At 49.8% G+C, this 25035-nt stretch overlaps 1 protein-coding gene across 6 annotated transcripts; it reads left to right on the top strand.

Annotated features, from left to right (window-relative positions):
• The first annotated feature begins 211 nt into the window (after positions 1-211).
• On the top strand, positions 212-23470 carry SS18L1 (SS18L1 subunit of BAF chromatin remodeling complex). Of its 6 annotated transcripts, none has more exons than XM_075571414.1 (11): positions 212-565; positions 7464-7540; positions 10925-11009; positions 12142-12286; positions 16511-16708; positions 17836-18000; positions 19070-19171; positions 19510-19545; positions 21573-21689; positions 22541-22658; positions 23195-23470. In XM_075571414.1, exons 1-11 carry the CDS (start codon positions 497-499, stop codon positions 23241-23243), a joined length of 1161 nt encoding a protein of 386 aa, XP_075427529.1. In that variant the 5' UTR covers positions 212-496; the 3' UTR covers positions 23244-23470. The 6 variants fall into 6 exon arrangements, with proteins under 6 accessions (XP_075427529.1, XP_075427523.1, XP_075427528.1 ...); XM_075571408.1 differs by having other exon boundaries at positions 213-565; positions 19468-19602; XM_075571413.1 differs by having other exon boundaries at positions 213-565; positions 19468-19545.
• Positions 23471-25035: the final 1565 nt, after the last annotated feature.

Here is a 25035-nt window from a genome sequence, read left to right on the forward strand (position 1 = left end):
CCCGCCCCCTCTAACAGCCAGCGCTACCCCGCCGCTGCGTCCCGCTCCCGCTACGCAAAGTGCGTAACCTCAGCCCCGCCCCCTCTAACAGCCAGCGCTACCCCGCCGCTGCGTCCCGCTCCCGCTACGCAAAGTGCGTAACCTCAGCCCCGCCCCCCCTACCCGGCGCCTGCGACAGGAAACCCCGGCTGCCTGGAATATACCATTCCTGCGCGGGGGGGAGGGGGACACCGCCACATCTCCCCCGGTTTTCATCGCTCTTCCCGCGCCGTCATCTCAACACAGCGGGTTTGTCATCACGGATAAAGCGGAGCGAGTAAGGGAAATGCAGGGTGGCGGCGGTGGGGGGTTCAGAGCTGTCGACGGGTTGTACCATTGACACCTGTGCCCCCCCTTGTCTGCTGCAGAGAATGAGAACCCTTTGGCCCTATAATAACAATGTATGCCTTATAATTTATACACCTGACATCCAGCATCACAGGGACACAGGGGCACCATGTCTGTGGCCTTTGCATCAGCCAGACCCAGAGGGAAAGGAGAAGTCACCCAGCAAACTATCCAAAAGGTAATGATGGGGTTATTTTATATTATTATTATTATTTATAAGGGGGGAATAAAGGCACCCTGTGTCATGCAGAATAATAATAATCCTATGTGGGAGGCACAGAGCAGGAAAATAATAATATAATAATAATTAAATTCTTATGTGGGAGGCACAGAGCAGGAAAATAATAATAATAATAATATAATAATAATTAAATTCCTATGTGGGAGGCACAGAGCAGGAGAAAAATACAGAGCCATCTGCAAAGAAAAAAAATATATGTGTATATATAAATAAAAAGTATATTCTATTAACGTATATAGGTATCTTTATCTATCCAGTTGCATTTTATTTAGGATCTGTATGGGAACACAGGGAACACAGGGAACACAGGGAACACGGGGTGGGGGGGGGGGATGCAGCACAGGTGCAGTGCATGCTAAGCGTATACACGTCCTTTTCAGATGTCATTTGCCACCATTTATGACAATAAGAGCAGAGGCATCCTTGGGTGACTTCATCATTATCTCTGGAGGGGAAGGAGGGGGGTTGGATCAGCTTGAATATTTAGCCATTGTCTTTGGGCTCCTGCAGAATTTCCCCCCCGGCTTCTGCAGAAACCGGTTGAAAACAGCCGAGGATGCTGCTTGTAGGAGGTTTGAAAAGTTATCATTGTCTAGCGTGGATTTAATTATTGATCAATGCAAATACATAATGGTTAATTAACATGCTCTGTGATGCCTTGCTGGTCCACCTGGCACCGCAAGGGTTAATAGTATGGTCCGCCTGGGAGCGATGGGGTCAAATGGCAATGGCAGAACCTTCCTTGGATGTGACCGATGGCCCCTTTGCTAGCCCAGGGTTGATGATAAGAGCATATAAGGTCACCCATTGGACCCAGATCATCTGAATGGTTCCTATTTGATTTTGGGGGGTTTAAATATTCTCAGTAGGACTACATATCCCATCATGCATTGTGGAAGACGGTGCTGAGACATGCTGCTTACATTACCCTGATGCAGCCCAGGGATTATGCCAGAGGATCGGTTATGTATGTAGTTGATGATTAGCCAATGATCTCCATGAAGCAAAATCCCATGGTCATTTTCCCCCTGCTAAATCCTACTTGATCTCTCTCCTGCCTTCAATACTGTTGATCACTCTCTTCTCATTCCCATACAGATGAGGAGGGATCAGACTGAGGGGATTTCCCCCCTATATTTTCTTACTGAGCTATCTATTGATGGATTATACCTGAACTATTTTTCTATATATATTCCAATATTTGTGTATATCCTAGTTTAATTTTTCACTTTTGTGTTTGCTACACATACACTTCTTTTTATATGTATTTTATTTAGTGGAACACTCCTCTTCTCGCCTCTCTGGCTAATACCCGTCACTTCATTACATGACTAAGATCCTCTGCTTACTACAAACGGGTACCTCGCAACTTTGAACATCCCATCAAGTTCTCCTCCTTCCCTCCAGGGCTCTCCACTCATCCGCTCCTCCCTACATACCACCTTCTATCTCTCGCTATGCCTCTGCTCGTCTCCTGTGCTCTGCCCACAACTGTCTCCTCTCCACCCCTTCCACCTCCTACTTCACTCTCTCATCTTACATTTCCCCTCACTGCCCCTTACCTGTGAAACTCCATATACACACCTTCTCTCCCTATTGCAAGTGAAACCTAAAAACACACCTTTCTGAATGAAGCGTTTCAATAGCCTGGACTCCTGGCTACTGTCCCACAGTCACTCCTGCCAACCATTGTGACCAAGCACTGCCATCTACTGCACCTACCCACCGTCAAGGCCAGCACTGCCATCTACTGCACTTATTCTCTCACCTGCTGTCTCCCAACGTCCCACTTAGATTGTAAGCTCTCCGGGGCAGGGATCTCCTGTAATGCTGTCTTATTTTATGTTTGTTGCACGAATTGTTTTAAAATTCCCTATATTGTATCATTCTCTCTTGTAAAGATCTGCATACGTTGTTGGCGCTACGTCATATAAATACATATATCCATGGTTGTAATGGTGAGCAGGGGCAAAGTGGCTGGGCTGTAAGGAGCCGTCGGTGCTCATCACAGACCTCTTTTTGCAGACGGCTGCTCGGCTAAGGGGTCCCAGGCTGCACATCTGCATTTAAGGGCTGGAGCAGAGCCAGAGGCATCACTAAAAAAAAAAAATCCTTTCCAGACACTTCTGGATCAAACTGAACCTGAATTGGAATTCCATTCATTGTTCTACCCTGCCGTCTCTACACTCTCTGTAGGTGATATATTTGGGATCTGTCTCCCGGCTGCAAAACGGGAGCAAAAACATTGCCCCAGGTTTATCCATGCAAACAATTCCTTTAATGGGATTCCTTTCCGCGTGGTAAATCTGGGGCAGGTTTGTGCTCCACGTCTGCCCATATTTTGAGTCTGGAAGAGTTTGGTATATATTCCCCATTTTACCGGACCGGACGGGCAGCATTTTTATTTGCAATAACATTCTGGGTCTCATTTTTATTTTATTTTTTCTGCCTCTTTATATCTAATGTATGGGCCTTTAAAATTGTTTAAATATATCTTGGCTGCAGTGGAAGTACGGGTGATTATTTTTATTTAAATATATACATTTATTTAATATCCCCTACACACACACACACACACACTCTCACTCATCATCACCATCATTTTACTCCCCACTGCTGGATGAAGCCTTCCTCGGTGATCCCCCAGGTCCTGCAGTCACAGCCTCTCTTCTCCACGTCGCTCTCACACATTCCCCCATCCCATCCTCTCCAGCCCGTGTCTCCCCACTGCTGGATGAAGTCTCCCCAGTGATCTCCCAGGTCCTGCGGTTACAGCCTCTCTTCTCCACGTCGCTCCCACACATTCCCTCATCCCATCCTCTCCAGCCCGTGTCTCCCCACTGCTGGATGAAGCCTCCCCAGTGATCCCCAAGATCCTGCGGTTACAGCCTCTCTTCTCCACGTCGCTCTCACACATTCCCTCATCCCATCCTCTCCAGCCCGTGTCTCCCCACTGCTGGATGAAGCCTCCCCAGTGATCCCCAAGATCCTGCGGTTACAGCCTCTCTTCTCCACGTCGCTCTCACACATTCCCCCATCCCATCCTCTCCAGTCCGTGTCTCCCCACTGCTGGATGAAGTCTCCCCAGTGATCTCCCAGGTCCTGCGGTTACAGCCTCTCTTCTCCACGTCGCTCCCACACATTCCCTCATCCCATCCTCTCCAGCCCGTGTCTCCCCACTGCTGGATGAAGCCTCCCCAGTGATCCCCAAGATCCTGCGGTTACAGCCTCTCTTCTCCACGTCGCTCTCACACATTCCCTCATCCCATCCTCTCCAGCCCGTGTCTCCCCACTGCTGGATGAAGCCTCCCCAGTGATCCCCAAGATCCTGCGGTTACAGCCTCTCTTCTCCACGTCGCTCTCACACATTCCCCCATCCCATCCTCTCCAGTCCGTGTCTCCCCACTGCTGGATGAAGTCTCCCCAGTGATCTCCCAGGTCCTGCGGTTACAGCCTCTCTTCTCCACGTCGCTCCCACACATTCCCTCATCCCATTCTCTCCAGCCCGTGTCTCCCCACTGCTGGATGAAGCCTCCCCAGTGATTCCCAAGATCCTGCGGTTACAGCCTCTCTTCTCCACGTCGCTCTCACACATTCCCTCATCCCATCCTCTCCAGCCCGTGTCTCCCCACTGCTGGATGAAGCCTCCCCAGTGATCCCCAAGATCCTGCGGTTACAGCCTCTCTTCTCCACGTCGCTCTCACACATTCCCTCATCCCATCCTCTCCAGTCCGTGTCTCCCCACTGCTGGATGAAGCCTCCCCAGTGATCTCCCAGGTCCTGCGGTTACAGTCTCTCTTCTCCACGTCGCTCCCACACATTCCCTCATCCCATCCTCCCCAGCCCGTGTCTCCCCACTGCTGGATGAAGTCTCCCCAGTGATCTCCCAGGTCCTGCGGTTACAGCCTCTCTTCTCCACGTCGCTCCCACACATTCCCTCATCCCATTCTCTCCAGCCCGTGTCTCCCCACTGCTGGATGAAGCCTCCCCAGTGATCCCCAAGATCCTGCGGTTACAGCCTCTCTTCTCCACGTCGCTCTCACACATTCCCTCATCCCATCCTCTCCAGCCCGTGTCTCCCCACTGCTGGATGAAGCCTCCCCAGTGATCCCCAAGATCCTGCGGTTACAGCCTCTCTTCTCCACGTCGCTCTCACACATTCCCTCATCCCATCCTCTCCAGCCCGTGTCTCCCCACTGCTGGATGAAGCCTCCCCAGTGATCTCCCAGGTCCTGCGGTTACAGCCTCTCTTCTCCACGTCGCTCTCACACATTCCCTCATCCCATCCTCTCCAGCCCGTGTCTCCCCACTGCTGGATGAAGCCTCCCCAGTGATCCCCAAGATCCTGCGGTTACAGCCTCTCTTCTCCACGTCGCTCTCACACATTCCCTCATCCCATCCTCTCCAGCCCGTGTCTCCCCACTGCTGGATGAAGCCTCCCCAGTGATCCCCAAGATCCTGCGGTTACAGCCTCTCTTCTCCACGTCGCTCTCACACATTCCCTCATCCCATCCTCTCCAGCCCGTGTCTCCCCACTGCTGGATGAAGCCTCCCCAGTGATCCCCAAGATCCTGCGGTTACAGCCTCTCTTCTCCACGTCGCTCTCACACATTCCCTCATCCCATCCTCTCCAGCCCGTGTCTCCCCACTGCTGGATGAAGCCTCCCCAGTGATCCCCAAGATCCTGCGGTTACAGCCTCTCTTCTCCACGTCGCTCTCACACATTCCCTCATCCCATCCTCTCCAGCCTGTGTCTCCCCACTGCTGGATGAAGCCTCCCCAGTGATCTCCCAGGTCCTGCGGTTACAGCCTCTCTTCTCCATGTCGCTCCCACACATTCCCTCATCCCATCCTCTCCAGCCTGTGTCTCCCCACTGCTGGATGAAGTCTCCCCAGTGATCTCCCAGGTCCTGCGGTTACAGCCTCTCTTCTCCACGTCGCTCCCACACATTCCCTCATCCCGTCCTCTCCAGCCCGTGTCTCCCCACTGCTGGATGAAGCCTCCCCAGTGATCCCCAAGATCCTGCGGTTACAGCCTCTCTTCTCCACGTCGCTCTCACACATTCCCTCATCCCATCCTCTCCAGCCCGTGTCTCCCCACTGCTGGATGAAGCCTCCCCAGTGATCCCCAAGATCCTGCGGTTACAGCCTCTCTTCTCCACGTCGCTCTCACACATTCCCTCATCCCATCCTCTCCAGCCCGTGTCTCCCCACTGCTGGATGAAGCCTCCCCAGTGATCTCCCAGGTCCTGCGGTTACAGCCTCTCTTCTCCACGTCGCTCTCACACATTCCCTCATCCCATCCTCTCCAGCCCGTGTCTCCCCACTGCTGGATGAAGCCTCCCCAGTGATCCCCAAGATCCTGCGGTTACAGCCTCTCTTCTCCACGTCGCTCTCACACATTCCCTCATCCCATCCTCTCCAGCCCGTGTCTCCCCACTGCTGGATGAAGCCTCCCCAGTGATCCCCAAGATCCTGCGGTTACAGCCTCTCTTCTCCACGTCGCTCTCACACATTCCCTCATCCCATCCTCTCCAGCCCGTGTCTCCCCACTGCTGGATGAAGCCTCCCCAGTGATCCCCAAGATCCTGCGGTTACAGCCTCTCTTCTCCACGTCGCTCTCACACATTCCCTCATCCCATCCTCTCCAGCCTGTGTCTCCCCACTGCTGGATGAAGCCTCCCCAGTGATCTCCCAGGTCCTGCGGTTACAGCCTCTCTTCTCCATGTCGCGCCCACACATTCCCTCATCCCATCCTCTCCAGCCCGTGTCTCCCCACTGCTGGATGAAGTCTCCCCAGTGATCTCCCAGGTCCTGCGGTTACAGCCTCTCTTCTCCACGTCGCTCCCACACATTCCCTCATCCCATCCTCTCCAGCCCGTGTCTCCCCACTGCTGGATGAAGCCTCCCCAGTGATCCCCAAGATCCTGCGGTTACAGCCTCTCTTCTCCACGTCGCTCCCACACATTCCCTCATCCCATCCTCTCCAGCCCGTGTCTCCCCACTGCTGGATGAAGCCTCCCCAGTGATCCCCAAGATCCTGCGGTTACAGCCTCTCTTCTCCACGTCGCTCTCACACATTCCCTCATCCCATCCTCTCCAGCCTGTGTCTCCCCACTGCTGGATGAAGCCTCCCCAGTGATCTCCCAGGTCCTGCGGTTACAGCCTCTCTTCTCCACGTCGCTCCCACACATTCCCTGATCCCATCCTCCCCAGCCTGTGTCTCCCCACTGCTGGATGAAGCCTCCCCAGTGATCTCCCAGGCCCTGCGGGTTACAGCCTCTCTTCTCCACGTCGCTCCCACACATTCCCTGATCCCATCCTCTCCAGCCTGTGTCTCCCCACTGCTGGATGAAGCCTCCCCAGTGATCTCCCAGGTCCTGCGGTTACAGCCTCTCTTCTCCACGTCGCTCCCACACATTCCCTGATTCCATCCTCCCATCTTCCTTTTGGTCTTCTTGCCTGTGCATCTCTCTTGGAATCCAGTTGCAATCCTTCCCTGCCCAACGATGGTCATTTCTTCTTGCTATGGTTGGAAAAGTGTTCTGACCGCTTTGTAAGGGAAGCTTTCTGTGACCATATATCACATGATCAATAAGCCATATTGTATATTTCTTTTAATTCTATATATGTGGACATTAATCGATTTAATTAAATCCATACAGTTCAATTAGTAGCAAACGGATTAAACAATGAAAACTTGCACCCCTAACGATGAGCGAATTAATTTCGGTAGCTCTCTAAATGTTTTGACTGTGTGCAGCGATTTTGTAAAGTTTGGGTTCAATCTCGTTTCCTTTGTCATTTGTAAGAATTGTTGTGTTTTTTTTAACAGATGCTTGATGAAAATCATCACTTGATACAATGTATTATGGATTATCAGAGCAAAGGCAAAGCCGCTGAGTGCACGCAGTGAGTATCCGTCGCTGATCAATCCACGCCAATCCACACCAAGGCCTATGTACTAAGAACTTATTCTGTGCGTACAGCGCCGCCCGTCTCTGTGCGCCTAGCGCCGCCCGTCTCTGTGCGCCTAGCACAGCCCGTCTCTGTGCGCCTAGCACAGCCTGTCTCTGTGCGCCTAGCACAGCCCGTCTCTGTGCGCCTAGCGCCGCCCGTCTCTGTGCGCCTAGCGCCGCCCGTCTCTGTGCGCCTAGCGCAGCCCGTCTCTGTGCGCCTAGCGCCGCCCGTCTCTGTGCGCCTAGCGCCGCCCGTCTCTGTGCGCCTAGCGCCGCCCGTCTCTGTGCGCCTAGCGCCGCCCGTCTCTGTGCGCCTAGCGCCGCCCGTCTCTGTGCGTCTAGCGCCGCCCGTCTCTGTGCGGCAAAACATAGGCGCACACAATTGAAATCCAGTTTGAGACGGCCGTACCTATTTTGGATCACAATCCCTTTGCGATGCTTTGTATGTGGAACGCTTTGGGTTTTCAGCAGTCGGACCTGGCCAGCCCGGTTACTTTCTGATTGTCCGTAGCATGTTCCTGGGATCTGGTTTAATCCTGCACGTGTCTGTGAAACCCGAGCACGTCTTCACAGATAGTGCATCGTGCACTATGGTAACCCAGCCCGGGGGCTAACTTCCCCAGCCCGGCGCTGAATTCTCCGGCCCGGGCGCTGACTTCCCCAGCCAGGCAGCTGACTTCCCCGGCCCGGGCGCTGACTTCCCCGGCCCGGGCGCTGACTTCCCCGGCCCGGGCGCTGACTTCCCCAGCCCGGCGCTGACTTCCCCAGCCAGGCAGCTAACTTCCCCAGCCCGGCGCTGACTTCCCCGGCCCGGCGCTGACTTCCCCGGCCCGGCGCTGACTTCCCCAGCCCGGCGCTGACTTCCCCAGCCCGGCGCTGACTTCCCCAGCCAGGCAGCTAACTTCCCCAGCCAGGCGCTGACTTCCCCAGCCAGGCGCTGACTTCCCCAGCCCGGGGGGCGTGAGGTTTGAGTGTTACCGTACACTGATATACTAAGCCTGAAAGGCTTGCAGTCTCAGGCCCGCAGCGCCTCATCAGGACCATCACGTGACGGGGAACGGGGGTTCTATTACCCGAGTTAACACATCATCCTCCAAACCAGGGGTACGCAACTCCAGTCCTGAGGGGCCACCAGCAGGTCAGGTTTTCAGGATATCTCTGCTTCAGCACAGATGGTGCAGTCCAAGATTGAGCCACCTGTGCTGAAGCGGGGTTATCCTGAAAACCTGACCTGTTGGCGGCCCTTGAGGACTGGAGTTGGCCACGCCTGCTGTGTCCCTCGGGGGTGCGCAGTTGCTTCCGGCGTTTGGTTACCGCCACGTATAGCGACATAACGCAGATTGTTTTGGTCTGGGCCAGTAAGTTGGACTCCGGAACAAGAAGGGGTTGGCTCATTTCTTAACCCTTTCCCTGCCAGAGAGGTGAGCTATGCCTTGTATGTGCTTATATTGTGGGCTCGCGTGGCCTGTGGCAGCGACGTGGCTAACTCCCTGGTTTTTGCGATCGGCGGTTCACTTGATACCAGCAGATTATCTTCTTGTTGTTCTTGTTGCACTGTTACTTCCGTTGCCCGAGGTAAGCTTCCTTGCTCGCGCTATAGAAAGAGCTGTCTGTGAGTAGGGTTACTGGCTCTGCACTTCTGTAACCCTGGCTGTGCTGACAGCTGTGTAAGGGCTGTTATATACAGGATGCAGCCGTGATGCCGCGCGTTCCTATGCGAACGCGCGTGCACGTGCCGCATGCTTTTCCTGTATATAGTGCCGGGAGCTGCAGGTAATGTGTGTGTGTGTGTGTATATGTTGTGTATATGTTGTGTATATGTTGTGTATATGTTGTGTAAGTAAGATATTTTTTTTAAATTAAAAAAAGTTTAATATTTTTTTTTTTACTTCTGCAGTTATTTACACACACACACACACACACACACACACACACACACACACACACACACACACACACACACACACACACACACACACACACACACACACACCATCCATACACACCCCATCCATACACACACACCATCCATACACACCCCATCCATACACACACACCCCCCATCCATACACACACACTCCATCCATACACACACACTCCATCCATACACACACACTCCATCCATACACACACACTCCATCCATACACACACACTCCATCCATACACACACACTCCATCCATACACACACACTCCATCCATACACACACACTCCATCCATACACACACACACCCCATCCATACACACACACATTCACGTATACACGCATCCATACACACACACACACACACACATACACACACATTCATACACACACACACACACACACACACATACACACACATACACACACATTCATACACACACATTCATACACACACACACACACACACACACACATACACACACATTCATACACACACACACACACACATCCACACATTCATACACACACATCCACACATTCATACACACACATCCACACATTCATACACACATACACACACACACATCCACACATTCATACACACATACACACACATCCACACATTCATACACACACATCCACACATTCATACACACATACACACACACACATCCACACATTCATACACACATACACACACATCCACACATTCATACACACATACACACACACACATCCACACATTCATACACACATACACACACATCCACACATTCATACACACACATCCACACATTCATACCCACACATCCACACATCCACACATTCATACCCACACATACACACCAATACACACACACATACATTCACGCATACACGCATCCATACAAACACATACACACATTCATACACACACAGACACACAGACACACAGACACACAGACACACACACATCAATACATACATTTGAGCGCAGGCAGCGGCGCGTAAAGATGAATTTCTTCATCTTCGCCGCTGTCTGTCGGCTCCCCTCTCCCTGCTGTGCGCGCGCGCGGCCCTTCTATAGAAAGGCTGACTGACGTCAGACAACTAAAAATCTGCGCACAGCATAGCGCGCGCCCGCCACTATAAAAGGGGCCTAATGCGGTAGGCAGAAGCTTATAGGGCTTCATGTTAAAATGGACAAGAAGCAAAAAGTCACTGTGTGCTCATTTGCATGTCACTACCCAGAATCCCTGGCTGCAGTGGAAGCCGTGCATGCTAGGAGATAGCGGGGGAAGGCAACGTTGCAGACCTGTCTGAGACATGGGATTGTGCTCACACGTGATATTTGTGTTTGCTGCTCACTGCACGCTGGTGAGTTTGTGTCACTTTCTTACTCGCCATAACGTGTTTTGCGTCTGGTTCCAGATATCAGCAAATCTTGCACAGGAACCTGGTTTATTTGGCGACAATAGCGGATTCCAACCAGAACATGCAGTCTTTGCTCCCTGCGGTAAGTCTCAGCGTCACCATTATACCGTATAATATACGCCAAAACTACGGATATTCCAAGATGGCAGGCAGCGGTGACACGGGCATTTTCTTGTCACTTTTTTCCTTTCACTGCAGACTTTGAAACTGTATTTTATTTATTTATAAAATGTGTTACCAGGAAGTAATACAGTGAGAGTTTCCTCGCGTTTTCACGTATGTCCTGGGCACAGAGTGAAGATGACAAATAATACATGTTTACATAAGTGAATAGGGTATACATTATATACAGGACATTGCATGCACTGTAGCCTCAGAGGGTTCTATATTAAAGATATATATATATTGTTTCTTTTATCTTTTTGACGTCTCTGTATTGGAGGTTTGCCGTAGATGGTAAAATAATTCAGAAACCTTTTTTTTTTTTATTGGGACAGTTTTTTAAACATTGTAACCTATAGTTTGCGGTGGACATGATTTCCCCCCCCACCCCCCTCTCTAGTTTCTGTGCTCTGGAAAGAGCTCCATTTTAACCACCCAGACACTTTAATATTTAAATCTTTTATCTCATGTACGAGACTCGGGTTTTAAAATAAACAACCGCAACGAGAAATGCCGTAAGTAAAAGAAAATGGCGGTCAGTGCGCTCTGCTGCCTAAAAGATGCGCACTGCGACATCTCGCCCTTTGCTATGTGTTGTGTTCCCCTCCACCACTCAAGGGGTTAAAATGCTATCTACAATCATTCTTTTCACAGAATTGGCGTTATTTTTGTTAATAAGATTTAGTAAAACGATATCATTAACACTTCCGTATAGTTAGGATAATAATGGCCATAATAATATTAGTGATTGGTGCTGGAGTATTGGGTGCTGGAGTATTGGGTGCTGGAGTATTGGGTGCTGGAGTATTGGGTGCTGGAGTATTGGGTGCTGGAGTATTGGGTGCTGGAGTATTGGGTGCTGGAGTATTGGGTGCTGGAGTATTGGGTGCTGGAGTATTGGGTGCTGGAGTATTGGGTGCTGGAGTATTGGGTGCTGGAGTATTGGGTGCTGGAGTATTGGGTGCTGGAGTATTGGGTGCTGGAGTATTGGGTGCTGGAGTATTGGGTGCTTTCGGGCGGGTGCTCAGGGAATGATGCTGTTCTGCTTTCAGCCACCAACACAGAACATGAACCTGGGCCCGGCAGGAATGAGCCAGGGTGCGGCCAACCAGGCCCTTCATAGCCAGGGGAACCTGAGTGACACCCTGGGAACCAGCCTGGCGCCCTCCTCCCTCATGCAGAGCCAGATCAGTAACGGTGAGGCTTCCATCGCTGCCGCATTACGGTTGCCTGGCAACAAGATCACGAGCGCCGAGTGTGTGTACCAGGGCCGGTGTGATGGAGACGCCCGGCAGGGAACCTGTGAAAATGACTGTGAAAGTGTGACACGTCTCTCTGAGCTGTGCTGCTGCCAACGGTGGTCTGTGCGTGTCTGTGTGTGTCTGTGTGTGTGTGTGTGTGTGTGTCTGTCTGTCTGTGTGTGTGTGTGTGTTCATCCTTTCCCTATTCCTTCATTTGTAAATATGTATCTGGATTTTAATAATGTGTAAGTATATCTGTGTGTATATATATATATATATATATATATATAAATATATATTTTTTTTTATTCAAAAATAAATAGATGATACCGTTCTGTGGCTAACAAAATGCTTTTATTTGTGCGAGAGAGCGAGATACACTGATCTCTTCTTCCGGCGATGTTACAATGGATAAAGCAAGAGAGGTTTTTACTTAAAAACAGTGCATCCTGGAATGTATCTGTGACTCAAACCTATCCCTCCCCCCTGTGCAGTATGCGATTTATGACTTAAGGTATTAAATGGTTTGTGTTTGTGTGTGTGTGTGTGTGTGTGTGTGTAAATATACATTTTATAAAGCGCCCACAGTGTATACAGCGCTTTACAAAAGGTGTGTGTGTGTGTGTGTGTGTGTGTGTGTATATCAATGGTGTGGGTAGGTGTAGAAATGTAAGAGGGTGTTGCATTACTATTAATGTGTGTAGATACTATGTGGTCCCTATTGGTATATAGGGTGAGAATTACATTATACATATGTATGTGTAAGAGACAGTTGTGTATGCATTCATATAGCGCAGTATGTATAGACCTGGACTTTAGCACTCACGGGAAGAGAGTTCTCGTGTCATTAGTGACTCATGAAGCTGCAGTCTTGGTTTAGGCCACCACTAAGTGTCCCGAACAGTTGCATAAATTTGTATTCATGAAACCATCTCTCTTTCGGTGTCCTAAGATTACCTTTGAGTATGGCCACCTTCAGATCGTTCAATTTGTGGCCAGAGTCAGAGAAATGTTCGTCGACAGGACTGTCTCTTGTTCCGCGCGTGATGCTGTGGCGATGCAGATTCATTGTCTTGTTTAGCCCCTGTCCCGTCTCACCTATGTAGTAGCAGCCCCCTGGGCATTTCATGTACATGATGAGGTACACGACATTGCTGGAGGAACAGGTGAACCTTCCTCTGATTTTGTACTACAGATTCCTGTGTGGTATTTGTATTGTGCCCGCTGTGTGAGCATTGCGCAGGTTTTGCATCTTGCGTCCTGGCATGGTCTTGTCCCGCATTCAGTTGTACTGCTGAATACTTTACTCCTCACCATCATTTTCTTGAGTTTATGAGGTTGTCTGTACGATAAGGGTGTTTCATGGAAGACCTGTGACAGTCTTGTATCTTCCTGGATAATGGGTTGTAGTTCCCTGGCGATCTTGCGTAGGGCTTCTAGGTGTGGGTTATATGTGACCACCAGAGGTACCCTGTCGCTTGTCTCTTTCGGTCTGTATTTAAGGAGATCACTTCTTGGTATTCTGGTGGTTTTGTGAATTTGCTGGTCTACAATTCTGTGGTTGTAGCCACGGTTTATGAAATCCAATCTCAAGGCCGTAATCCGCTGGCCTCTGCCTGCTGTGTTGGAGCATGTTCGGTTGTATCGTATCAATGTCCAGAAGTCAAGGAGCGCAGACACCAGGATGAACATATGAGGAGAAAAAACAATAACACAAATGATAGTGCAATTCTGTAGGGTAAAAAAATATTCCAACTGGGAATGGGGACATGCACAGTGGATGAAAACAAAATATAGACAGACAGCCACTGCTATAGTCCTATGGGGTAAGAGGCTGGAATATGATCAGGTATGCACATGACACAGTGGTTGAAATCAAGAATGGCCACCCAAATGTGGAAAATGATAAAAAAGGGTTTAGTAAAATGACATCAGGAGGCGCACGGATGCAGTGGGAACTTACAATCAAGCCCCAGAAATCAGGCAATGGACATAGAGCTTAGTCTGTGTCCGTTGTGGGAGAGATAACCTGTATGCGTAGTGACTGCTGCAGGGGGGTCAGGCTGCGCCGGCGCTTCCTCCACTGTCAGCCTCCGCAGGACTTCCGGGTTAGATTCTCTCCACCAGTATTCGGCACCACGTGACTGCGTCACAATACTGGTAGCTGCTGAAATGTCCTCTTACTGATGCGTGCATCACGCGTTGAGACTGATGTGTAGAGAAGGATCCAAATTGGAAGTCACGGTGCACAGCCAGGTACTGGTGAAAAATTGCAGTGGGAGCCACAACCAAAAATTTGAATTAAAAAGTATTTATTGAGTGGTTAACACATGGGTAAGAGAGAAGCAGGTTAGAGACACCCCTCCAACGTGTTTCGTGCTGCAAAAGCACTTTGTCAAAGAGAGTATCGTATGGCTTGACTGTAGGTGGTTGCATGCTTAGTGTGTGTCGGGTGGAAGCTGTTGTCCCTCAAATAGCTGGCTCTGTCTGTAGGGTTGCGGTATACAGAAGTCTGTAGTTGGTTGTTCTTTATAGTAATGGTGGTGTCTAGGAAATATACTTCGTCCAGGGTGAGGTTGATGGTCGGGTGGAACGTATTGAAGTTCTCATGGAACTGTAGGAGGTCCTGTTCGCCAGAGGTCCAAATCAGGAGGATGTCATCGATGTAGCGAAGGTATGTTAGGTGTTTCAAGTGACAGGTGGAAAGAAAGTCACTTTCCAGTTTCGCAGAACAGATTGACATACTGTGGCGCCATCCGCATGCCCATAGCGGTCCCGGTTGTCTGGAGGTATGACACACACACACACTCTTACATCACTAACATTCAGGGACCATTTAACACCTCAAGTCATAAAACAGCATACTGCACCGGGGGGGGGGAGGAAGATAGATTTCGATCACATTCCAAGAGACACTGTTTTAAAGTTAAAACCCTTTTTTGGCTTCATTCATTGTAACACCGGCGGAAGAAGAGATCAGTGTATCTCGAAAGCTCGCACAAATAAAAGCATTTCGTTAGCCACAGAACGGTATCATCTATTCATTTTTGATTATTTAGCTCGGTTAACACGGTACAGACGCCTCTACATTAAATGAGATATATATATATATATATATATATATATATATATTTCTCATTTATCAGGCACTCGCATAAAAGTTTAAGTATACAAAATGTATTAACTATATCATGTAGTTAGTATATTCTGTATAATAAAGTTCCTTGTGTGCCTGATATTTAAGTTTTAGATTAGTTATTACAATTGAGTGCACCCAGGCATGTGACCATTGTTACGTTAGTGCTGCCATTGTGTGTGTGTGTGTGTGTGTGTGTGTGTGTGTGTCTAGGGATATATGTACAGCAAATGAAAAGAATCACTTATGAGCACATTCACATGTCTCGGGCAGGGATTCTGGGAAATGAATCCCTTGCCGCAGTGGAAGCGCTGCATGCTAGAAGATAATGGGGAAGGGCAGGTTGCAGTCTTGGCTAAGACATGTTAATGTGCTCACAAGTGACTCTTTCCATTTGCTGTATGCTATACGGTGGAGGGTTTTTGTCACTTTGTTTACCCACCATAACTTATCTAAGATGTATATATTTCACCCCACTTCTTAGTAACTGTGCTATAACAATGTAAAAATGATTTTAATCTGTAATAATATCATCGTGTTGACATGGAGTTGTGTGTGTGTGTGTGTGTGTGTGTGTGTATATGTATATATGTGTGTGTGTGTGTGTATATATATATATATATATATATATATATATATATATATATATATATATATATATATATATATATATATATATATATATATATATATATATATATATATATATATATATATATATATATATATATATATATATATATATATATATATATATATATACACATATATATATATATATATATATATATATATACACATATATATATATATATACATATACATATACATACAAATGTAAATACAACTGTATGCTCATCTGCAGGTCTGCAATCCCGCCTTTCCCCATTATCACACAGCATGTATATGTATGTATGTATATCTCTCTCAAACGCCACACTGTGATACTGTATGTAGGTAAATATACATGAATGGGAATCCCGTGTCTGAGCTCGGTGCGACCGGTCCTGGCTTCTGGGCTTATTCTCCCTTCTTTCTTCCCAGGGCCCAACCACGTGCCCATGCAACAGTCTGGGCAGAACACCATGCCCACCACTTCCATGAGCATGGCGGTGAGCACCCACGGCACGGCTCCTGGCTACAGCCACGCTGTGCCGAACTCACAGAACATGCCCATGCAGAGCCAGGGACCCATTGGCAACTATGTATCGCGAGCGAACATCAACATGCCGGCTAACCCAGGTGAGGAGAGAACGGGGATACCATTCACCCACTGTGCCAGCTTGCCCACCTTCCTTGGCACTGATAACCGTGTCTTATTTGACCGTGCCAAGCACCTTGACTGAGCTGAGCAGTTTAGCACAGTACTATATAAGACATCGTTGTACAGTTATTTTTGTTAAATCATGACACGGTGTAATATGTCATGTGTTGTTGTTCATCTGAGGTTGTATTTACCTAATTAAAGAGACCTGCTAAGGAACGGGTGATTGTTATTATGTCCTGATATGTAAAACCATGGACTTCAAAGAGGGTGTACTTTCTATTTCACACTACTGTGTGCTTTGAGTTGGCACACACTGTCGCAGAGGAAGCGCCCAGAACTCTACATAGAACTTGGACTTTGACGCGCTCACACACAATGTGATTATGTTTTTTATTGTGTGATCTAGTCCGTTTTAATTGATTTCTTCTCTTTACTGATACTTACGTTTTTGATACTGTACGTCCTGCTTTGCATCTCCACGAGTGTTACAAATGTCTGCCAGCTTCTTCCTCCGGGACACGAGGTATTGTGATCCAATTCTAATGGGAAATAAATACCGGGGAGCAGGATATTCCGAGGCGACTGTGCTTTTTACAAATACGTTGGTAGGTAGGTAGACAGGCAGCTCTGGAGACCAGAGATCGGGCAGAGCAGGGCTCTTCAACTAGTTCTGCAAAGTGACCAAATCAGAAACCAATTAGATGTAGGAGTGCCACCAAGTTTGTTGTGATGTATATTCTTTCACTCGGCTGCTGGAGCAGATTCCAAGCGTCACATGAAGACTAGAACCTTCACTGGCTACCAGTTGAAGAGCCATGGGGTAACGTGTAAGGTTCTAGGGCAGGAGTGGCCAACTCCAGTCCTCAAGGGCCACCGTCAATTTTTCAGGCTCAGTCTTTCGACTGCACCATTTGTGCTGAAGCAGGGATATCCTGTAATCCTGACCTGTTGGTGGCCCGTGAGGACTGGAGTTGGCCACCCCTGTTCTAGTGTCCATAGGCAACATGACGTCTTCATCTGCAGTCGGTTTGTACAGTATGTGTTTGATCAGCGTTGTCCAATCCCATCTCTCCGTCCCCCTTCTTGTAACATTGTTTCTCAGTGTCCATGATGCACCAGCAAGCTGCCAGCTCTCATTACAGCTCAGCACAGGGAGGCAGCCAGCATTACCAAGGGCAGTCCTCCATCGCCATGATGAGCCAGAGCAACCAAGGGAACAGCATGATGGGGCAGAGACCGATGGGACCTTACAGGCCTTCACAGCAAGGTGAGATGGAGCTCACACCCCGTACAGGCCTTCACAGCAAGGTGAGATGGGAGCTCCCATCCCATACAGGCCTTCACAGCAAGGTGAGATTGAGCTCACACCCCGTACAGGCCTTCACAGCAAGGTGAGATTGAGCTCACACACCCCGTACAGGCCTTCACAGCAAGGTGAGATGGAGCTCACACCCCGTACAGGCCTTCACAGCAAGGTGAGATGGGAGCTCCCATCCCATACAGGCCTTCACAGCAAGGTGAGATGGGAGCTCACACCCCAAACAGGCCTTCACAGCAAAGTGAGATGGGAGCTCCCATCCCATGCAGGCCTTCACAGCAAGGTGAGATTGAGCTCACAGTCCCCATACAGGCCTTCACAGCAAGGTGAGATGGGATCTCACACCCCATACAGGCCTTCATCGCAAGGTGAGATGGGAGCTCCCATCCCATGCAGGCCTTCACAGCAAGGTGAGATGGGAGCTCCCATCCCATGCAGGCCTTCACAGCAAGGTGAGATGGGAGCTCCCATCCCATGCAGGCCTTCACAGCAAGGTGAGATGGGAGCTCACACCCCGTACAGGCCTTCACAGCAAGGTGAGATTGAGCTCACACTCCCCATACAGGACTTTACAGCAAGGTGAGATGGGAGCTTACACCCCATACAGGCCTTCACTGCAAGGTGAGATGGGAGCTCACACCCCATACAGGCCTTCACAGCAAGGTGAGATGGGAGCTCGCACACCCCATACGGCTGAGACCGGTAACAAAACCTGTGCTCATGTGAGGTTTGTCCCAGGCAGTCAAGTAAACAGATAAGACTGTTCTTGGCCAAAGTCACTGTATCCCCATAGAGTACAAGCTCTTTTGTACAGGGCTGTAATGTCCCCTTACTCCGGTTACATATACTGCTCTGATCTCAGTCTCGTGTCTGTGTGTATGGATATTGTTATTATACGTGTGTGTGTGTGTGTATGTACACACACACACTTCTAATAAAATGATATAAAAATGTTTGTATACTTAATGTGAGTAGAACACCCGAGCAGAGATACATTGTATATTCTCTTTGTTCCCAGGCTCTTCCCAGCAGTACCTGGGACAGGAGGAGTATTACAGCGAGCAGTACGCCCACACCCAAGGCTCCTCCGAACCCATGACCCAGCAGTATTACACTGACGGTAAGAGGCAGCCCGAGATCTGACCGATGCCTTGGATGGAAGGAAAGGGGCTTAGCAAGACCGTAACGGCAGATCCAAATGTAGCCAGTATTCGGCTGTTGTAGCCAGTATTCGGCTGTTGTAGCCAGTATTCGGCTGTTGTACCCAGTATTCGGCTGTTGTAGCCAGTTTAGAATGGTGTTTGTAAAGCGAGCTGGGAAACGAGGTCACGCTCCCTGTCCGTTGTGCTTTTCCACGTACAGTCTCTGTAAGTGTCCCTGACCCTGTAACCTTGACACGTTATTCATGTCACCCAGAGACAGGAGCAGAGTGTGAAGTTCAGCGTGTGTGTCTTGCAGGACACGGGGATTATACGTACCAGCAAACGGCATACGGTGAGCAGGGATATGACAGGACATTCGATGATTCCTCACAGCACTACTACGAAGGAGGTTAGAACGGCCGCGGTGTGAGGCGGCACCTCCTCACCAGCATCTTATAAGGAACACCTATTTACACTACCGTGCATAACACACACACCCTCACCCTCCCACACACAACCCCCCCCCCCCCCCCCGCCCCCTACCCACAACCACACACACCTCCTCACCAGCACCTTATCAGGAACACCTATTTACACTACCGTGCATAACACCCACACCCTCACCCTCCCACACACCAACACCCCCCCCACCCCCCACCCACAACCACACACACACACCACCTCACCAGCACCTTATCAGGAACACCTATTTACACTACCGTGCATAACACACACACCCACACCCTCACCCTCCCACACACCAACACACCCCCCACCCACAACCACACACACACCTCCTCACCAGCACCTTATCAGGAACACCTATTTACACTACCGTGCATAACACACACACCCACACCCTCACCCTCCCACACACCAACACCCCCCCACCCACAACCACACACACACACACCTCCTCACCAGCACCTTATCAGGAACACCTATTTACACTACCGTGCATAACACCCACACCCTCACCCTCCCACACACCAACACCCCCCCACCCACAACCACACACACACCTCCTCACCAGCACCTTATCAGGAACAACTATTTACACTACCGTGCATAACACACACACAGACCCACACCCTCTCGCACACCAACACCCCCCCCCCACCCACAACCACACACACCTCCTCACCAGCACCTTATAAGGAACACCTATTTACACTACCGTGCATAACACACACACACACCTCCTCACCAGCACCTTATAAGGAACACCTATTTACACTACTGTGCATAACACACACATACCTCCTCACCAGCACCTTATAAGGAACACCTATTTACACTACTGTGCATAACACACACACACACCTCCTCACCAGCACCTTATAAGGAACACCTATTTACACTACCGTGCATAACACACACACCCTCACCCTCCCACACACCAACACCCCCCCACCCCCCACCCACAACCACACACACACCTCCTCACCAGCACCTTATCAAGAACACCTATTTACACTACCGTGCATAACACACACACAACCCCACAGACACCCCACACACACATCTCCCACCCACAACCACACACCAACACCCCCCCCCCCCCACACACACACACACACCCCCACACCCCTTACACCACACACACACACACATACACCCCCCGCACTCACACACCCCACCCCGCACGCACACACCCCACAGGATGGCAGTGAGGCCTTGAAATGGAATGGTTTAAAGCAGGGTTCTCAACTCCAGTCCTCAAGACCCAAACAGCAGCAAGTCGGGTTTTCAGGATATCCCTGCTTCAGCACAGGTGGCTCAATCAGTCGCTCAGTCTTTTTACTGCACCACCTGTGCTGAAGCCGAGATCCTGAAAACCTGGCCTGTTGGGGGGGAGGGGGGGCGGGGATTCTTTAAGACTGAAGCCCCCTTCCCTAGAGTACATCTGCTATATTACCAACAAACACTTTGGGTCAACTTCCTATTTAAAGATAATGTGACTTTATTCTAGGAGAAGTCCCTTTTTCTTTGCTTTCTAAGCCTGAATATGGTATAAATATTTCGAACATATGGTTTATTTCCCTTCACGTTTACATAACAGTACAGTTTGGTGAAATCGGGCGCATTACCGCCAATCTCTATTAATCCGCATCGACCCCAGGAAGAGATGTTTTTTACCGTGATAATATTTTTTTCTTACAAAGGGCTGCAGGGCTGAGGACCCCTGTCCCACGAAGCTGGCAATCTAATTTGCTCGGAGCACACGGGCGATTTAACTCTGCCAGTGCCGCAGGGAACTTATTACGTGTGCTTGTAATACCTTCCGACTCCTGTTCAACCCCCTGAAAGCCGCCGGCGCCGCCTCTGTCCTGTGAAATGGAATGAGATGTTGGAGTTTAACCTTTTTTTTTTTTCCAGGCAACCCCCAGTACAGCCAGCAGACGGGATACCAGCAGGGCGGCGCTCCACAGCAAACATACCCGCAGCAGCAATATTCCAACCAGCAGAACTACACCGGGCAGCAGCAGGCATACGGTAAGGAGGACCGGTGTCCGTGGGGTGCTGAGTGGCCAGCTCCAGTCCTCTAGGGCAACCAACAGGTCAGGTATTTAGGATATCCCTGCGCAGTCAAAGACTACACCACCACTGAAGTAACCTGAAAACCTGACCTGTTGATGGCCCTTGTGGACTGGAGTTGCCCACCTCTGCTCTACCCAGTGCTGGAGAAGAGATCACTGGCGTAGGGAAGGCGGCTTCACGCGATATAGGGTAAGGGTCTTTTCCCTTCCGTCGTTTCCAAGGCGGTATTGCGTGTTAACCCCTTGGTTGCAGAGCAATGCTTGGCTGGATCCTCCGGCAGCCAATGAGCCAACCTTTACGCTCTTTGCAGGTATTGCGGCATGTTGGGCGGTTACTTTTTTACTCTACGGACATAAAACACAGGAGGGGGGTTCCTGGTCCAAAGAGCTTACAATCTAGGGGTTGTGGTAAGAGGTTTAAGAGTGAATTGCTTTAGGAATCCCAAGCGGTGGGAGAAGATGAGACCGCAGCACTGCAAATAAAAACTAACATAAACCTCATTATAACATGGATATGTTGTAAATCATTTATTTAAAAATATAAAAGAAATGTGTCCTGTGTTTAAAAGGGCTGAGCACAGTACAACTGCTTTTTTTTTTAATATAGTATTTCAGCCACTCCGAGAGGGTGTTTGGTAACAGGCCAGGTTTTCAAGGCGTTTGCAGATAAGGGAGATTTTTTTTGTTTAGGCGTGACGTAGTGTGACGAGCTTTGGCATTGTACATAGCGATGCACATCGGGTATCTGGGTTTCCTCTGGCCAGAAGAGCTTGCAATCTGATGTTCGGTGTCTGTCCCTCTCCCCAGTCCCTGCGCAAGGGGCGTCCTCTCAGTATTCCGGCTACCAGCAGGGGCAGAGCCAGCAATACGGAAGCTACCGGGCATCTCAGGCAGCGCCAACTGCCCAGCAACAGCGACAATATGGGTACGAGCAGGTATGTCCCACGCCCCCCCCGCCCGCCTGTATGTTGTACTTGTCTATGTAAGGGAGAGACGGCATGTGTGCCCCAGGTGTAGTGTTCCTGACGGCCTGCGCTAAAGTGACCGACGCAGTGTAGCATAGAGCTGGTGTAGGACTGGACCCCGTGCTTTCCCGCTGGGCCTTTACCAGCAGAGCTCTCCTTCCCATGCAAATAGTAGAGATCAGATGTGGTCGTATAACACTCTCACTTGCGCGCACACTCACTCGCGCGCACACTCAAAAGGGAACAGGGCACTCCTTACCAAAAGTATGTAATGAGTATAGGCGCTGGGTGAGGAAGGTCCCATAGTCGCCTGAAACGCTGGTATCATTTCTGGAGCACAATACAAGTAACTTTATTCAAGATACTGTGTGTGTGTGTGTGTGTGTGTGTGTGTGTGTGTGTGTGTGTGTGTGTGTCACTTTTGTTATATCCCCATGGCACACAATGATTATATTTTGTCCAACAACGCTGTTTTTCCTCCGTTTCTTTCTGCCAGGGCCAGTATGGAAACTACCAGCAATAAGAAACCCGTGTCGCCCATCTGATTTTCTTCCGATGGCCGCGCCCTTGGAGCTAGCAGGACTTTTTCGGTCCCTTGTAAAATATTCGTCCCTCTCCCCTTGCCGCAGCAGGCAGGGGACGGAGGGGAGAGATCCAAAAACATTTTTTCCTGGTGCATCAAACAGCACAAGATTTATCAAAGAAAAAAAAAAAAATCCCCTTGAAAGCAACTACTAAATCTGGTACTGTTTTATGCCGCTGTTAACCCTTGCTGTACCACACCCTCCCGCGCCCCTCCAACCCCCACCTTAATGTATGTGAGTAGTGATGCTATCTCCCATGGGAGCAGCACCCAGCTCCGCTGTGTGGGGTTCTGTCCTCCGATACAACGTTTCTATTCATTCCCATTCGTGACGTTACAGAGTAGCGAGTTATCGGGGCGTTGGTTCCTGGCCAGATCCGTAACCAAGTGATAAATCGGCGCTGCTTTGCGAGCCGGGAAGGCTGCGTGGCCCGATCAGTGTGAGGACGCCCGTGTCCCCCCCCCCCCCCCTCGCCTGTTTGCGAATGTTTTTCCGAAAACTTGCGCTGTAGCGAGACGCACTTGCAGATTTACCTGCGGAATCCGCTAAATGGCCAAACGTCCCTTTTTCGCGGTTTTTATTTCCACGTAAAGCAGCGTTCTCCGTATCGTCTGATTTTTCACCCGCAGCAATGCGACATCGTCGCGACATGGCAAAAGTCCTCGTTTAAAAAAAAAAAAAATTCTCCCGGCAAAATGGGAAATTTAAAGCTTAATCCAAGGAAGATTTTTAATTTATTTATTTATTTTTTTGCAGTTTGGTGTTTTGTGAACTTTGTTTTTTTTTTAATGCGTCAATTTTGTGCTGGCGAGCGACTGTTTTATCCGTCTCAACCATCGTATTCCTCCGCCGGCATCTCGTACAGAACCGTTTACGGAGCTCTCTGATTGGCTCTCGCTGTTGTCATGGATCCAGTTAACCTGTACAGCGGCAGGGGATGCCGGGGCAGGGGAGCCGGGGCAGGCTCGGTGATGAAGGGGATTAACCAGTCTTTTCACCGAGCTATTACAAAGGCGATTCGGCTTCTGTGTGTGTTTTCATAGAACAGTTCTCCATGGGGGCATTTAAAAGAACTGTACCCGACGCGGACTCCTGCCAGATGTACCCTGCTTCAGCACAGGTGGCTCAGTCATTATGGTGACATCAGCCACCAACAGACCAGGTATTAGAAATATCCCTGCTTCAGCACAGGTGCGTCATAATGACGGAGCCAGCTGTGCTGCAGCAGGGAAATTGCTAATACGTGGCCCTTGTGGACTGGAGTTGGCCACCCCCGCTTTTGGGGTTATATTCTGTAATATAATTATAGGGGGCTTATTCGGTATCCACCGCGGCGGCTGTTGGGGGGGCAGAAATCCCCGCAGACGTCAATGCGGATTTTCGTCTTAAAATACCCCCGACTGCCACTTCGTAGGTAACAGAATTAACCCCATAGTGCGGCGCCGGCCCCTACTGCCACATTACTAACAGGACTGTCCTAGCTCCGTGGTGTTTCTGTGTAATTTGTCATTTCGACTCCTGTCTTCAAGAGCCACCAACAAGCCAGGTGTTCCAGATATTCCTGCTTCAGCACAGGTGGCTCACTCATTCTGACTGGGCCACTTGTGTAGAAGCAGGGATATCCTTAAAACCTGACCTGTTGGTGGCCCTTTCGAACTGGAGTTGGCCACTCCTGGAATAGAGTAACCCAGGGGGGCGCAGACTGGGGAGCGCGGCGGTGGCAGATACATTCCGGGGGAGGCGCGAAGCTTCT

This window comes from Ascaphus truei, chromosome 15, assembly GCF_040206685.1.
Source record: "Ascaphus truei isolate aAscTru1 chromosome 15, aAscTru1.hap1, whole genome shotgun sequence".
NCBI classification, from domain to species: Eukaryota; Metazoa; Chordata; class Amphibia; order Anura; family Ascaphidae; genus Ascaphus; species Ascaphus truei.

What these genes read in the sequence shown, in the direction of transcription:
- SS18L1 (XM_075571408.1), top strand. Translation starts at nt 497, where the DNA reads ATGTCTGTGGCCTTTGCATCAGCCAGACCCAGAGGGAAAGGAGAAGTC. An exon ending in TTACAGGCCTTCACAGCAAG is followed by an intron (nt 18,001 to 19,069) that starts GTGAGATGGAGC and finishes CTTTGTTCCCAG; the next exon opens with GCTCTTCCCAGCAGTACCTG. An exon ending in ACAGCACTACTACGAAGGAG is followed by an intron (nt 19,603 to 21,572) that starts GTTAGAACGGCC and finishes TTTTTTTTCCAG; the next exon opens with GCAACCCCCAGTACAGCCAG.